The 16,035-nt window shown below is 41.5% G+C and overlaps 1 protein-coding gene across 2 annotated transcripts in view; it reads left to right on the top strand.

Annotated features, from left to right (window-relative positions):
* LOC137321059 (SHC-transforming protein 3-like) overlaps positions 1 to 12,973 on the top strand; it is a 224,389-nt gene extending 211,416 nt beyond the window's left edge. For both annotated transcript variants that reach the window (XM_067983223.1, XM_067983222.1), the window contains 2 exons: positions 9,037 to 9,332; positions 12,399 to 12,973. In XM_067983223.1, the coding sequence (XP_067839324.1) occupies positions 9,037 to 9,332; positions 12,399 to 12,527 (425 nt within the window). In that variant the 3' untranslated portion in view covers positions 12,528 to 12,973. The remainder of the gene's footprint in view (positions 1 to 9,036; positions 9,333 to 12,398) is intronic.
* Positions 12,974 to 16,035: the final 3,062 nt, after the last annotated feature.

Genomic DNA, 16,035 nt, shown 5'->3' with positions numbered 1-16,035 from the left:
CAATCTTTGTGTCATTGGCATTGGATATATGGCTCTCTACTGTGTTATAGAATCATAGAAAGGTTACAGCATGGAAGGAGGCCATTCGGCCCTTCGAGTTCGTGCCGGCTCTATGCAAGAGCAATCCAGCTAATCCCACTCCCCCGCCCTATCTCTGTAGCCCTGCATTTTTTTTCCTTTCAAGTACTTATCCAATTCCCTTTTGAAGGCCATGATTGAATCTGCCTCCACCACCCCCTCTGGCATTGCATTCCAGATCCCAACCACTCACTGTGTAAAAAAGTTTTTCCTCATGTCACGTTTGGTTCTTTAGCCAATCACCTTAAATCTATTTCCTCTGGTTCTTGACTCTTCTGCCATTGGGAACAGTTTCTCTCTATCTATTCTATCTAGACCCTTCATGATTTTGAATACCTCTATCAAATCTCCTCTCAACCATCTCTGTTCCAAGGAGAACAACCCCAGCTTCTCCAGTCTATCAATGTAACTGAAGTCCATCATCCCTGGAATCATTCTAGTAAATTTCTTCTGCACCCTCTGTAAGGCCTTCATATCTTTTCTAAAGTGTGGTGCCCAGAACTGGACACAGTACTCCAGTTGTGGCCGAACCAGTGTTTTATAAAGGTTCACAAGCTTTCGGAGGCTTCCCCCTTCGTCAGGTGAACGATGTGAAATCGTTCACCTGACGAAGGGGGAAGCCTCCGAAAGCTTGTGAATTTAAAATAAAATTGCTGGACTATAACTTGGTGTTGTAAAATTGTTTACAATTGTCAACCCCAGTCCATCACCGGCATCTCCACATTATAAAGGTTCATCATGACTTCCTTGCTTTTGTACTCTATGCCTCCATTTATAAAGCCGAGGATCCCGTGTGCTTTTTTAATCGCTTTCTCAATCTACCCTGCCACCTTCAACGATCTGTGTACATATACCCCAGATCTCTGTGTTCCTGTACCCCTTTTAGAATTGTGCCCTTTAGTTTATATTGCCACTCCTCATTCTTCCTACCGGAATGTATCACCTTGCATTTTTCTGTGTTAAATTTCATCTGCCGCGTGTCCGCCCATGTCACCAGCCTGTCTGTATCCTCTTGAAATCTATCACTATCTTCCTCACTTTTCACTACTCTTCCAAGTTTTGTGTCATTTGCAAATTTGGAAATTGTGTCCTGTACACCCAAGTCCAAGTCGTTAATATATATCAAGAAAAGCAGCGGTCCTAATACCGATCCCTGGGGAACTTCACTGTACACCTCCCTCCAGTCCGAAAAACAACCGTTCACCACTACTCTCTGCTTCCTGTTACTTAGCCAATTCTGTATCCCTGCTGTTACTGCCCCTTTTATTCCATGGACTTCAATCTTGATGACAAGCCTATTATGCGGCACTTTATCAAATGCCTTTTGAAAGTCCATATGCACCACATCAACTGCATTGCCCTCATCTACCCTCTCTGTTACCTCATCAAAAAATTCTATCAGGTTAGTTAAACATGATTTGCCTTTAACAAATCCGTGCTGGCTTTCACTAATCAATCCACACTTGTCCAAGTGACTGCTAATTCTGTCCCGGATTATCATTTCTAAAAGTTTCCCCACCATCGAGGTTAAACTGACTGGCCTATAGTTGCTGGTTTTATCCTTATACCCTTTTCTCAATAAGGGCATAACATTTGCAATTCTCCAGTCCTCTGGCACCACTTATTTAAGTCATTGATAAATATAGTGAATAGCTGAGGCCCCAGCACAGATTCTAGTGGGACACCACTAGTCACTTCCTTCCAATTCAAATACATACTCATTATCCCTAGTCTCTGTCTTCTACCACCTCACTAATCTCCTAACCGGGTCAATAATTTGCCTTCAATTCCATGAGCTTTAGCTAACAGTCTCTTATGTGGAACCTTATTGAATGCCTTTTGGAAGTCCATATAAACTACATCCATAGGCATACCCCTATTTCTTTAGTTACTTCCTCAAAAAATTCACTTAGGTTCGTTAGACATAACCTACCCATTACAAATCCATTTTTGCTCTCACTAATCGGCTCAAATTTCTCTAAGTGCTCAGTCACCCTGTCCTCAATTATAGATTCCAATAACATCCCCACAACAGATGCTAGACTAACAGGTCTATAATTTCCTGGTTTCTCTCTCTCTCACCTTTCTTAAAAATCAGAGGAGAGACATTAGAGGTGGATGTTACGGTCCAACGTATTAAAGGCTGCAGAGAGGTCGACAAGGACGAGAAAGGATAGTGCACTTTGATTAAGTCCATTTCAGAGCTGCGGCAGGGTGGAAACCTGATTGGAGAGGTTTAAACATGGAGTTGTGGGAAAGATGGGCATGGATTTGGGAGGTGACAACACATTAAAGGACTTTGAAGAGGGAAAGTAAAATGGAGATGGGCTAGTAGTTTGCAAGGTCAGAGAGGTCAAGGGTACATTTTTTGAGGACGGGTTAATGACGGCAGTTTTGAAAGAAAGGGGGTCAATACTCACCCTGCTGCTTTGTGATCACAAGTCAAGTTAAATAGCTTGAATCTACACATCCATTCTTTTCAGCTCATTCATGTCATGCCTCAATCTTTTTTAATGAAAAAATCAGTTTGGTTAATCTCTATTTGTAACTTGGAGAGCTGGTCACCGATGTTTTTTTTTGTCACTCTTCTCTCATTGTCCTGCAATGCAATAATATCCTTGCCCCAAAACTGCAATGCTCCAAATATGGCCTATAATGATCCAAGCAAGGTTGGAATAGCTTGTTTTGATTTAAAGTTAAGTATTCTTCAAGTGTCACAATACATTATCATTATTGTTGATAAGAGCTTTACATTGACTGGGAACTTTCAATGAATGGTCAATATTCATCATCCCCCAAACTCTTTTTGTATTTTACCTTTGCTAATAGGTACCCCTTAAATGTGCACACATGTATCATGCTTCGTTTTCACAAATGTAAAACCTCACATTTGTCCTGATTAAAATGCATCTACCATTCCTTAGTCAGTATGTGAGCTATTCAAAGCACTGGGCCTGGTGGTGGAATCAAGTAGTCAGCAGAAGTGTGAAATAATGAATTCTCCTCTTCGGGGCAGAGTTCCAGCGGGACAGGATTTCTGCTCATACCTCCGGATCCACCCCCAACCCTGACCTATTTTACTGGGTTTGGGGTTCATCCCTATTCTCACTCTAAAAGGGAGCACGCCATTGCAAGGGCAGGTGCTACTACAGGAATGCTGCTGCAGAACTAGAAGAAACCGTGAAGGACCTTAAGGAGGCAGAAGCACCCCAGATCAATACCCCTGCTGAAGGCTTGGGTCAAGACTAGGACTTTCAAAAGGTAAGTATTTTGTGCTAACTGGGAGGAGAGGAGGCTCCCTCAATTGGTGGGGATGGAGGGTGGCAAGGCCTTTACCACTGCTTCTTGGGGCCTAACAATGACTTTTACACAGCGGCCTCGGGGAGTGCCAGTAAGTGGAATGAACTAGGGGGAAATTCTCTGGGGACCTGTCCATTTGCATGTGGCAGGGGGGAAGGAGCAGTCAGCAATGGTCCTGGCGGGGTGCGGAGGGGAGGAAAATCCCAGTTGGGATGGTGAGGCAGCAGTCGCCTCACTGGCCAAATTCTACCTCATTCTCCACCGCAATCCTGCTTGATTGCGGAGGAGAACTTTCCCCAGTATGTGGCTGCAACGCTTAAAGACTGCACCTGATATTTAAAAGGGCTGCTTTTATGGCTGGGCACAAAATGGCTGTAGAAAAGCAGAGATGGGGTCTGAGTTTCCAACGCAATCCGACCGAATGAGCGCAAAACATTGCGGAATTTCAATTGTAATCCGAGTTTCCGTGATGTTTTGCGCTGGCTCAAGGAAACCGCTTAAGTCGGTCCCGCCCCAAAACTGCCCACGCCCCCCGATCGAAACAACGAGGCTGCCGAGCTTCCGCCGATTGCGCCCGCCTGCAGCCGTTCGAGGAGGGTTTTAAAATTAAGCTAGTTTTCTTAGGCGCACATGCACTAAGGGGCACGTATTAATTTACTAAGAAACTGACCAGTGTACACCAATGAAAGTAATAAATGTTTCAGTAGTTTTTTTTAAAGTCATTTTCAATGATTTAAAATCAGGCTATTCACAGGTGGAGGACGCTTATTAAAAATGCTTATTGTTTGTGATAAACCCATTTTCAGCTGTATTGATAAAATTGCACCAGGTTACCACTCTTAAATACATCAATGAATATTTTTTATTGCAAAATAAAGAATAAATGATGGCGCTGATTCATGAAAGATTTTACATTCGTGATTATGATAAGACATTTTAGCGGAACTCGTGATAAAACCCAGCCAGCATAATTTTCGAGTGCAATTTGAGCCCAATTGCCGATTGCGTCCAAAGCAGAAATTCAGGGCCATGATCTCTATTTTCTGAGGCATTTTTGGAGGAGCTTGTAGCAAAAACATGGCATGGAAGAAAGATCCAGGCTACTTGACAGAAAGTGGTTGCAATCAATGCAATTTCAAACATCCAGAGGACATCACAAGAAAAAGGGTTACTGGCCTCAGGAGTTCTGCCAAGGTAAGGCTAGGCACAATGCAGTACATCAATTAGATGGATAAAGTAGGCAGGGCAGTAAGGGGGAGATTTTACATTTGTCTGCATTAAATTTTATCTGCCATTGTTTGGCCTACTTACAAAGTTTTTCTTTAGTTCATTCTGTAATTTCTGGGCTGCCTCCTTCTATTCCACTAACCCTCCAAGTTTGGTGTCATCTGTAAATTTGATCAATTTGTGGTGTGTTTCTGAATCCAAGTTATTGATGTAAAATAGAAACAGTACTGGTTCCAATATTGAGCCCTGGGGCACCCAATTGAGTAGTCCCCCCCAACCTGATGTGACCCCTTTAACCAGAACCCGTTTTTCTCTACCCTTCAGCCAATTTCTTATCCATACCTAAGTTTTGCCCTGAATCCCCACAGCTTTGAGCATTTTTAAATTTTTTCTTGGGATGTGAGTGATATACTATTATCCATCACTAGTTGCCCTGAGGGTGTTAAGAATCAATCACATTATGTGTGACTGGAGTCACATGTAGGCCAGACTAAATAGGGATGATAGGTTCCCTGAAGGACATTAATGAACCATTTGGTTATCTTTATAGCAATCTGGCCATCATAGGATTTGAACTCATGAGGTCTAATTGTTAGCCCAGTACCATGACCATTAGGCTACTATACACTTCAATTAATAACCTTTCATATGGAACTTTATTAAATGCCATTTGGAAGTCTAAGTACACAGTGTCGTGGGATTTATCAGGTTGCTTGGGATATCACTTCCTCAATAAATCGAGGGGTGACAGCAAGTACTGTAAAAACTCTTGCAAAATGTTTATCCTGAATTGTTCTTTTTGTTTCTTGGCTGCTGACAGCTGCTTCAACATCTACCTTTGTGCTTTCTGCTATGGGGCTCCCACTTTTGCCTTTCCCCCATTCTAAAGAGACTGCAATGGTAATATTTTGCTATCAGCCTTTTTAGAGGAGCAGAGGGAGGACGAGCTGTTCAGTAAACACAGGAGGTGTTTGGCACCCATCCGGTGATAACCCCACGCTAGAATATACAGACCGAAGTGCTCGTATGTCATGAAGGCTCCTGAGGAGGAAGGCTAATTTTATCAGGCAGACAAAGCACAACAATATGAAGGGAATGCAGAGCACAGTGTATTGCCAGATGCAAGAGCCATTCTTGCCAATTCAATATGGGAGACCTCCTCCTGCCTACCATGTCTGCCCATTCTATAAACATGACCATCTACATCTTCCTCTTCCAACCACAAGAGTGCCGTCATCTACAGACACTTCTCTCTGCTTAGCAACTCATTGCTCCCATTCATGATACCTTGTCAAAGCCACTTTCATACTTTGCAGAAGTTAAATGGAGTTTAATTTCCGCGGGCCTCTCCCGATCATCCACCATAACTTAGGCGGAAGATCAACGTAAAACCCTGAAGAAATGGTGTAAAGCCATTTATATTGTTTCTCTGGGGTTTCTGTGGATCCTCTGCTAAATTTACAGTGGATGATTGAGAGAATCCTGTGGAAATTCAACCCCAATGTCTGCATGCGCATGAACTGAAAACAGTTGTTTTTTGGGTCGCGACCCGGCTTCATTTCCAGGTTTAATGTCGGCGCAGAAAAGTACAGGCCTCTCACTGGGAATGCCTAGTCCAAAGATTTTGCGGTTGCGACCCAAGAAAACAACTATTTTCAACTCCCACCCACCCCCAAACCACCCATTCCTGGGGTTTAAAATCACCCTATAGGTGTGAATGTAATTACTTGTAAATCTCTAGATCTTTTAAAGAGTTAAAGTTTTATCTTCAATAGTGAGAATTGCACCTTAAATAAAAATAGAAAATGTTGGAAACACTCAGCAGGTCAGGCAACATCTGTGGAGAGAGAAACAGAGTTAATGGGCTCGATATTAGCACCCGCTATCAGGTGCGTTCCTGACGGGGGGGCTCCGAAAATCGGGGATTCCCGGGGCGGGGCGGGAGCCCGGCTCCAACCCGCCCACTTCCGGGTTCCCCACAGACGCGCTGACGTGCGCACGCAGCCCCCGCATGTGGGACTCCCGCAGGCAATTAAAGCCAGCGGGTGCCACTTAACAGTATTTATTCTGGTATTTCAGGTCGGTAACAGACCTGATTAAGGGAATATTTCAGGAGGGGTGGGATTTTATAAACAACTGGGACTGTTTCCCGTACTGGGGGAAACACTCCCAGTTGAAATGGACGTGTTGCAGCCATCAGCATGTGGCAGCTGCAAAGGTCCATTTGACAGGGGGGCGGGGAGACCCTCACTCATTGCAGGAGGCCACTCTGTCACTTTGGACAAAGTTTGGCCTCCACCACCCTCCTCCTAACAATAAAATTCACAAACTTGCACACTTACCCCGGGGTCCAGAGACATGTACCTACCTTGTGGACCCCCTCAGATGTACATCTTCCGGATGGGGGCCGCCGTAGCTGCAGTCATGACCTCCTCGGAGGGCAAGCAGCATCACCAGCCTCACCGGCCACGCCGTCTACCTCTGACACGTGGAGCTTCACAACACAGTGCTGTGACACATCCACCTGCACAGCAGGATGGAGGGCAAAGGCAGAGAGAGATGCGACGCAGAGGGCACTGCCCTTGCCACAGGGTCCACAGACCGAGGCTTAGCTTCCTGGACCTCTCTGAGCAGCAGTGCACACGGAGGCTCAGAGTCACTCGACATGTAGTCATGGATATCTGCAGCCTCCTTCATGCTGAGCTGCTCCCGGCTGGCCCGAGCACCATCTTCTTACCTGTCGCTGTCAAAGTCACCACTGCCCTCAACAACTTCTCCTCCGCATCCTTCCAGGGTGCCACTGGGGACATCGCCGACGTCTCTCAGTCATCTGCACAAAAGAGCCCTGCAAATACACCTACACCCACTCTGCAGTGACACAATGGGTGGCATCAGTTGTGGGTCTTCATTGTGATCCTCAGGAAAGGGCATTATTGCACAAACCAGACAAGATTCACAAAGACGTGGCGGTAGTGGTGCCAATATAATATGTCATGTGAGTTGGTCAGAAACCATGACAAACCCTCAAACACCCTTGTGCATCCCCTTCATGCTCACAACACGTTTGCCTTACGTTGCCTACTGCACATATGTGATGTATGCCCTGTGGCTGCAGCACAGGTAGTGGCAGGTTGAGTGAGGCTGACCGTGAAAGAGATGCATGAGAGGGTGAGTATGAGATAGAGCCATGAGATTGTATGAAGATTGGGTTGAGTGGTAGTGGCGGGATGAGTACTGGCGAGGTGAGTAAGTGCAGATAAGATGAGGATGAGGTTTGAGTGGGTGTGAAGGGTGATGTGACAGAGTAGTATTGGCAGTGCAGAAGGAGGTGTGGGGTGGGGGCAGACAGAGTGTAAGGGAATGAGTAAGTGTACTCACTTTGGCTGACCTACTTAGGTCATTGCAGTGCTTCCTGCACTGTATGCAGGTGGGCGATATGTTGGTGGTGTAACTCCTCTGCCACCTCGAGCCAGGCCTTCTTGGTGGCAGAGGCAGGCCGCTTCCTCCCGCCCACCGGGGGAAGATCTCTGTCCTCCCCCTCCTCCTCATCCCATCCAGTAAGAGCTGGAGTGAGGCATCATTAAACCTGGGAGCAGCCTTCCCCCTGGGCTGCTCCATGCTGTAATTTTTCCTATTTCTTGCAGCATCAGTCAGTGGAGGACTGCCCCTTTAAATAGAGCTCCTCCAGCTGACAGACCTTACTGCGCATGCGCAGTCCGCCCGACGCGCAGCTCAGCAGTGGGGAACCCGGAAGACCAGGTAAGTGGATCCATTCAGCCTGCGATCGCGCGTGGGGCAGACTGATTTCACCGGGCGCGTTACCCACGCGCCCAATAGACCCCCCGCCGCGAACCTGCCGCCCTCCTAATATCGAGCCCAATGTTTCAGGTTGATGACGTTTCATCGGTTCTGCTGACCTGCTGAGTGTTTCAAGCATTTTCTGTTTTTATCACAGTACAATGGCTTCTCATTGTTATGGTTGCTGATAGACCACAGCTAATGGTATAACACATGCGGGGGTTAGAATTCCTTTGGTCACTATATGTAATAACATTGTACACACATTTTGTCTGGTTAGTAGAAATACAAACCAGAGGAAATCTTAAATACAGTTACAATGTCACTATAGGTATCAACCAGAATAATTCTTACATATTGTTTGTGGGTATTTTCACTAATAGAGAATTTGGGTGAAACTCCTCTAGAATATATCCCTCGTTATAACATGTTTTTGGCTCCCATACTGAAAGGGTCGAATCCATTCTATCTCATTGAGCTTATTTTCTTGAGATGTTCTTTTGTTTGAGGTCATCTCTAGAAAGCCATAGATAGTCCTCGGAGAGCAAATATGAGGAAGTGCACACTGATGGAAGAAAACTGCCCAATGGATAACCTAATGTTATGTACCTTTCTTTTTTCCACTGTAACCAGAACCCTTTGAAGATGCCCTGAAGCATCAAGCAGGTGGGCAGTTTTCAAACAAAACTTTATCTGCTTCATGTGACAGTCCTCATTTATCTAGGACAACCACAGATACAGTGAAGGAATGTCTCAAGGAGGAACCATGGTATCACAGGGAAATGAGCAGAAAGGATGCAGAACAACTGTTGACAACTGATGGTGACTTCCTTGTTCGAAAAAGTACGACCAATCCTGGATCCTATGTATTAACAGGCATGCATAATGGCCAGGCTAAACACCTTCTCTTGGTAGACCCTGAAGGAATTGTAAGTAATCATACCAAACCCATATAATGTTAACACTGTCATATCCTCAAACTCTGGGATAAATAACTTCATCATAGTCATATAGAATGTGGGGGATCTGTATTGTAAAAGACACTCCAGAACGCTATTTACTCAGTGTTTAATAATAAATGCCAATACAAAAGCAGTGACTCATCTTTAATGTTCAAGTGTGCCAAGTGAGTGATCACATGATGATGATGAGCCAGAGTATATTGTTGCATGTGTCACAGCCTCTGTGTTGGTGTATGATTCATTATGTGACATAGGTGCATGGTAATTGATGTAGTACTACCAATGCAGCAAGGTGAATTGGAGAAAGGTGTATTATGTCACAGGCATCATAGAGCTCAGGTACATATGGATGAGCAGGTGTGTTAGAATTTGTCTGCACGTCTTCAGAGCGGGGTAGTTGGGCAGCAGCAGGATAAGTGCAATGGTCTGTGTGGTGTGGTGTGATGCCCTTGGTTGTCCAGCTTCGTCTGCAGAGAAAAGAAGGTATATATTGGGAGTGTCTGACTAGACTTTCATAATCACATTAGCATAAACCAGTAACATTTATGCACAGGAGGCTACTGTATCACATAATGAATCACATACCAATTATACGGTTTGATATTCCTATTAATATAATTTCCGATATTATAAGTTACATCTATATTGTAAGACGAGCCGTATATTTAGAAGAAATTTATCTAACTCCTTGGTGGTGCCTCCAACCTTGGATTAAAGACTTTCACCCATGATACCACCTTCCCTTTATGGAAAGTGTGCCATATAGGTATAATTTCCTGTAAATAAGTTAATAGTGTTTATAAGGATAAACATGATAATGCCCACCACCTAAGCACTTTGAGTTGATGGGGATCTCCTCCAATCACTCTCCTTGCTTGACTACATTACAACAGTGACTACACTTCAAAAAGTACTTAATTGACTGTAAAATGCTTTGGAACGTCATGAAAGGTGCTAGATTCTTTTCTTTTGACAGTTGAATTAAATCTTCTCTTTTGCTTCCTTCTTTGTGGTATTAAAGCATTTCAACATCTCATTCCATTTTCTTCCTTCACACTGAATTTAACCATCATCACCTCACAGGCCTCCCACCTGGCCTTTGCTTTGGGAGATTGACTCCCCTTTCAAATATGGTGAAATGTTTTTGAGCATACCTGACTTGGAGTCTATTAACTATGTGTTTTAGTCTCATTCAACATTTTCTATAAATACACGAGAAATATAAGAGGGCTCCCAACCTCCACCCTCTATAAACTCCAACTTATCCAAACCTTCACTGCCAAGATCCTGACCCACATTAAGTCCCACTCGCCCACCACCCACCCCTGTTCTTGTTGAGCTACATTGGCTCCCCAGCATATCAAATTTAAGATCCTTGTCTTCATCCATAAATCCCTCTATGGTTTGCGTCACCTTACCTAGGCAACCTCCTGCAGAAGCCTTACGTTCCCTGCTGTGCCCTCCAATCCTTTAATTCTGGCCTCCATTGTATCCTTCCTCCTGTCAACTCACCATTGATTGCAGAGTCTGCATCTGTCTTGGTGGTACTCTCTGCAGCTCTCTTCCCAAACTCCTTTGCCACCCACTTACTTTGAAAGCCTTCTCAAAACCTATCTTTTCAGCCAAGTTTTTGGACAGCTTTGCTAACTCTCCCATCATTGCTTGGATTTCCTTTCTTATAGGTGGTATATAAATACCGGTCATTGTTGTTGCCTGTCTCTTGGAGTGTTGACATTTTTCCCCTGTCACTCCATCAACACCACCACGACATTTCTCCCAAATCAGTAGTTAAATGTCAGCAACAAACATCTATGTTACAACAAGCTTTACAATTTAAATGCAATAGGCTGAACTTTCAACTTCGGTGGGAGTGTAAAATGGATAATATACGTTATGGATGTATAATGGATTATACACCCCGTCCGATTTTCTGTCCATTAACTGCAATGGAAATGAAAGTTGGGTGGATTGTATAATGAGCGGACAATCCAATACCACCTGTTTTATGATCCCGCTGAAGTTGAAAATTCCGGCGAAGGATGCATTTCGAACCAGTATTAGTGAGCCTTATTTACAGTTAACACATTCCTAATACATGTAAACAGAATAAGTGTTTAACTAAGTAAAATTCATTGTGATGGGACTTTTCGCCTTCATATCACTACCATGTGTCGTTCTGAAGTGGAAGAGACAGAATGGTCCAGGCAGCAGACTTCTTTAACATCACTGCTAATGCTGCTCTATAACTGACCAATTGCGTCCTTTCATTTTTGAGTCCTTTGTTAAAAGCCACCCTCTCTTTGGTTGTAATAGTCTTACGTAAAATAAATTTGACCACTCTCAACCCAGTTCCTAGTACATACGAGTTCACAATGCAGAATTATCCATGGTTTGGTGCTAGTTGGCAGTCTCCCTCAAAAAGACCAGAAGTGGGGGGGGTGAGGGGGTTGATATGGGAAATTGAACTATCACAGTGGTGTATTAAGAGATAGTTTTCTGAGGTTGGAAGTAAGGCACGTTGTTGGGACAGTATAGCAGGAGTGTTGTTCTACATTTGGCTGTGCTATTCCTGGCCTGGAGGTACCCGAAGCTGACAATAGATATAAAAACTGGAAGCATATTCTATTCCCTACAATCTTTCATATCTCAATGAGCGCAACATTTGCCCCTATGGAGATTTTGAGACTGTATTGTTCTAACAAACTTTATTGTAGTTACTCCAAATACAAAAGAAAACTGCAATTAAATTAATATGTCTCACAATGTCTATGATGCCTCTTCTGTTCCTGTAACAGGACTGTTCTGTGAACTATTATTCAGGTTGCTGCATGTAGCATGAATGCTTGAATAAATCATGAAACTAAAATTTTGGTTTGTATCTACCTAAAAAGTTAAACAGAATACTTTTTCAATTGAATTCCAAAATCATTCAAATTCAATGAAAAAGCACCTTAGCCTTGTGTGGGAAATAATACCTGTATGGTACTTTCTGACACTAAACTTTTCAAATTCTTTATTTGTTTGTTTTTAAAGGTTCGGACTAAAGATCATATATTTGAAAGCATTAGCCATCTTATCTGCCATCACCGTGACAACAATTTGCCTATAATCTCAGCTGGGAGCGAACTGTGTCTGAAGCAATCAGTTGAGAGAAAGCAATGATTGTCAGAGCCAATAATGTGATTTTAATAACATGGTGGAAATTCTTGTTCCCTGGTCTATTATTTAGTGGAAACGGAGAAGAGATCTCTGGATCTTGAGATAACTGTCTGATTTATGTGAATTGATATTGTCTGGTTCAGAGGAAGTGGGTGTTTTACTTGAATACTTAATGCAAAAGGGTGGGGTTGGAAAAAAGGTGTTGTGGAGATGTTTTATGTCCTGTGTTTCAACTTGAATCAATATATTTCTAAGAGATATTGAATCATTTACTATTGTATAGATGAAATGCTGATATCTGGCACACATGATGCAGAAATTATATTTTATGATTTTTTTCTTGATGTCTTCACATGGAACATTTTACTAAAGAAGCACAATATTTAAAATGTTTAAAGGAAGATGTTTAACTGAAATGACTTTAATTGCAGCTACTATGTTAAGGAACTACAGACTTTTAGAAAAAAAATCAAAATCTTCAAATAGCTATTTGTTGATAAACCTGAAATTGATGGTGTAGTTTATTTTGTCTTTGCAGATTGTAAATGAAATCCTACTTACGTGTTTACGTGAACGTGTTTTATGACTGCGTTATTTTTATCTGAAAAATTAGGAACACATGAGAACCATAATGACAGAGTGTCTGCCATTGAAAGGTGGTTATTACATGGGATTTTCACTTTGAATGTTTTTCATTTACTTGCCGACCATTTTAACTCTTTTGAGTACTAAGTGCATTTGCACACAGACATATAACTGAGATTGGTACGAAATCAACATAATGTACATTTTAAACACAGCTGACGAAAAATGATTCCATATTAAACATTTTATTGATAAGGCAGTTTATCTGGCATATTGTGTGGTTGGATGCAGAGAACTTGCTTATAACTCAGAGATTTAAACCAACCAGAATCTACCACAGTATAATTAAATTATTTAAAAACAATTCTTGAATTTGTATAATTATTTTGTTCTGTGATTTTGAATGAATAGCTATGTTACAATTTTTCACATGATTGTAAATTGTAGGTAACAGAGCATTTTGATGTAATAAACATGCCAAACAATTTTCAAGATATTTGCTTAGCAGCAAGTCATACTAGCTTATTAAAAGCTTACATAAAATACGCACAAAGCCTACAATAGATTAATTCTTTATTTAAATCAATTTGAAGGCTTAGAATTTAAGAAAAAAGTGCTTAAACTATCCGTTGTTGTTGGTTGGGATGGCTTTCCTCGTGATATTACTGTACCAAACCCATGGCTACCAATCACTGTCACTTTGACAAGTCTAGTAGAAGTCAAGAAATCATTGACTAATTTTTACTACTATTCTGAACTTCATGGAAAACTACCATCAAGCTTAGCACAATCGTGAAATTAATGCACAGTAGCTGACAAAACATACTGTTGTCTTCATCTTTAACTCTTAAAACGCTAGTGTTGTGCTAACTGCATAGAGTTCATCTTTATTCAGTGGGGTGAGGGTTAATGCAACAATTTTAAAACATACAAAACAGTTGCTGAAGATAAGAGAATTCATTTTACAAGTTCAGTCAGGCAACACTGAATTTCTAGCTGTGCTACGAAAAATGTGCCTTTTGATCAGATAGTAGTGCGTATCTCAGAGGCTGCTGTTTTGAATATAAATGAATTGCAACATTTTTTTCATAAACTATGTTTACATTTGTATTTGTTGATTATTAAAAAACAACTGTATGACTGTTGGCAATAAAACAACAATTATGTGGCATGTTGTGTTTTTCTTTACAAAATTTTCATTAAAAATACTTTATCCATAACAGAACTTTTTCAGAATCCATTGATATTCAGTAATGACATCACGCTAGTCAAGTGGCCGAGGAGTTCGAATGATAAAGAGAAAAACCAAGAATGGTGGAAACTGAAATAAAAGTAAAAATTGCTGGAAGTGCACAGCAGGTCATTTGTCCTCTGTCTATTAGAGTCTTTGGCTTTTCCCAAGAGGTTAACAAATTGGTATCCTAGCCTTGAATGACATTTACTTAGACTGTAAACTGTAACTACTTGTTTAATAAAATATTGACAAAATTATAAATTTTAAAATTTAATTTTAAAACCGATTGATTTAGTACCTTTTTCAAAATATAGATTGTAATTAGTATTAAAGTGATAGGAAGAACTCTTGACTCATTTATGTAAAAGCAACCTAAAAAATTATATCTAATTAGAATATACTGTGCATTAAGGCTATAGGAGAATTTTCTTTTTATGAATATAGGAAATTAGAAATAATTACTTTATAGGAATATATATATACACACACACACATGCTATGGCCTTACTTAAACTGAGTTGGAGATTACGATGTTGCAGGGTGAGGCTGGGTTTGAGGTGTACATGGCTGCTGGGGGGATTTGGAAAGAAGTTTGTGAGATAAATGCACAGGAAGAGTAAAATTAAGTGATTTTTGATTGGTTCCTCAGAAATTTGAGCCAATTAAGATTTTTTTTCTGTGACAGATACATGACGTGCAATGAATAAATGACACAACAGTTTTACATATATATTAGCAAATCCCCCACAGTGTTGCTCATGTAAGTTCAATTTTATGCTGTTCTGGAGGCTGTTGGTGGTGGTGGGGAGGTGGGAAGGGATGCACATCACCATTGAATAAATTCAGAAAAAGGTTTGTGGGAAACACTGACGTAACTTTTTTTGATTAGTTCTTGGAAAATAAATAGTATTTTCCTTATCCATTGCAGGTGGACAATACATAAAACAGACACATAAATAAAGGATGTGTCTAGTGACAATGGCATTATCAAAGTTTCTGCTGTTGTCAACACATTGGCAATAGTGGTTTCTAATCCTAACCATTAACCCTAACCCTAACCATTAACCCCTAACCTTAACGCTAACTCAAACCCCAACCACTAACCTTAACATCCTAACTCCAACCTAAACCCCATCCTTAACCATTAACCCTATATTGTGCATTGTCAATAGCACGATGCAGGCTGGCTTCGTCGTCAATAGACACTCTGATAAATAAATCTGTGCTTGTAATTGCTGTTGCTACATAAATAACAAGCCTTGAACATAGTTATTTCAGAATGAGTTGAAATATGCATGCTTTACATTGTTAGAGCCTAGAAGGAGGCCACTTAGGCCAGTGCGTCTGTGCCAATTCTCCGAAAGAGCTACTGGTTTAGTCAAATTTCCCTGCCTCTTTCCTCATACCCGTTTAGTTTTTTTTCAAACCTACTATAACCTATTATAGATTCAGATTATTTTAATTTTGAACTCATACTTCAGATCTGTTCTTAACCTTCTTTGTTCATGTGAAAAGAGCTCTAAAAAATAAACAAATGACCTTTGAAGTATTAACTGTGCCTGTCATTGCTGTCATTCCTCAGCAATTCTCCTGTTTCTGGCCAGAAGGTAAGGGCATGACTTACAAACACAAGTCCTAATATACTCTGTGAATGATCGGTCATGTTGTTGATTATAAAAAACTTCTCCCTCA

Source organism: Heptranchias perlo, chromosome 4 (assembly GCF_035084215.1).
Source record: "Heptranchias perlo isolate sHepPer1 chromosome 4, sHepPer1.hap1, whole genome shotgun sequence".
Classification (NCBI taxonomy): Eukaryota; Metazoa; Chordata; class Chondrichthyes; order Hexanchiformes; family Hexanchidae; genus Heptranchias; species Heptranchias perlo.
This window is presented reverse-complemented; position numbering and strand designations above follow the sequence as displayed.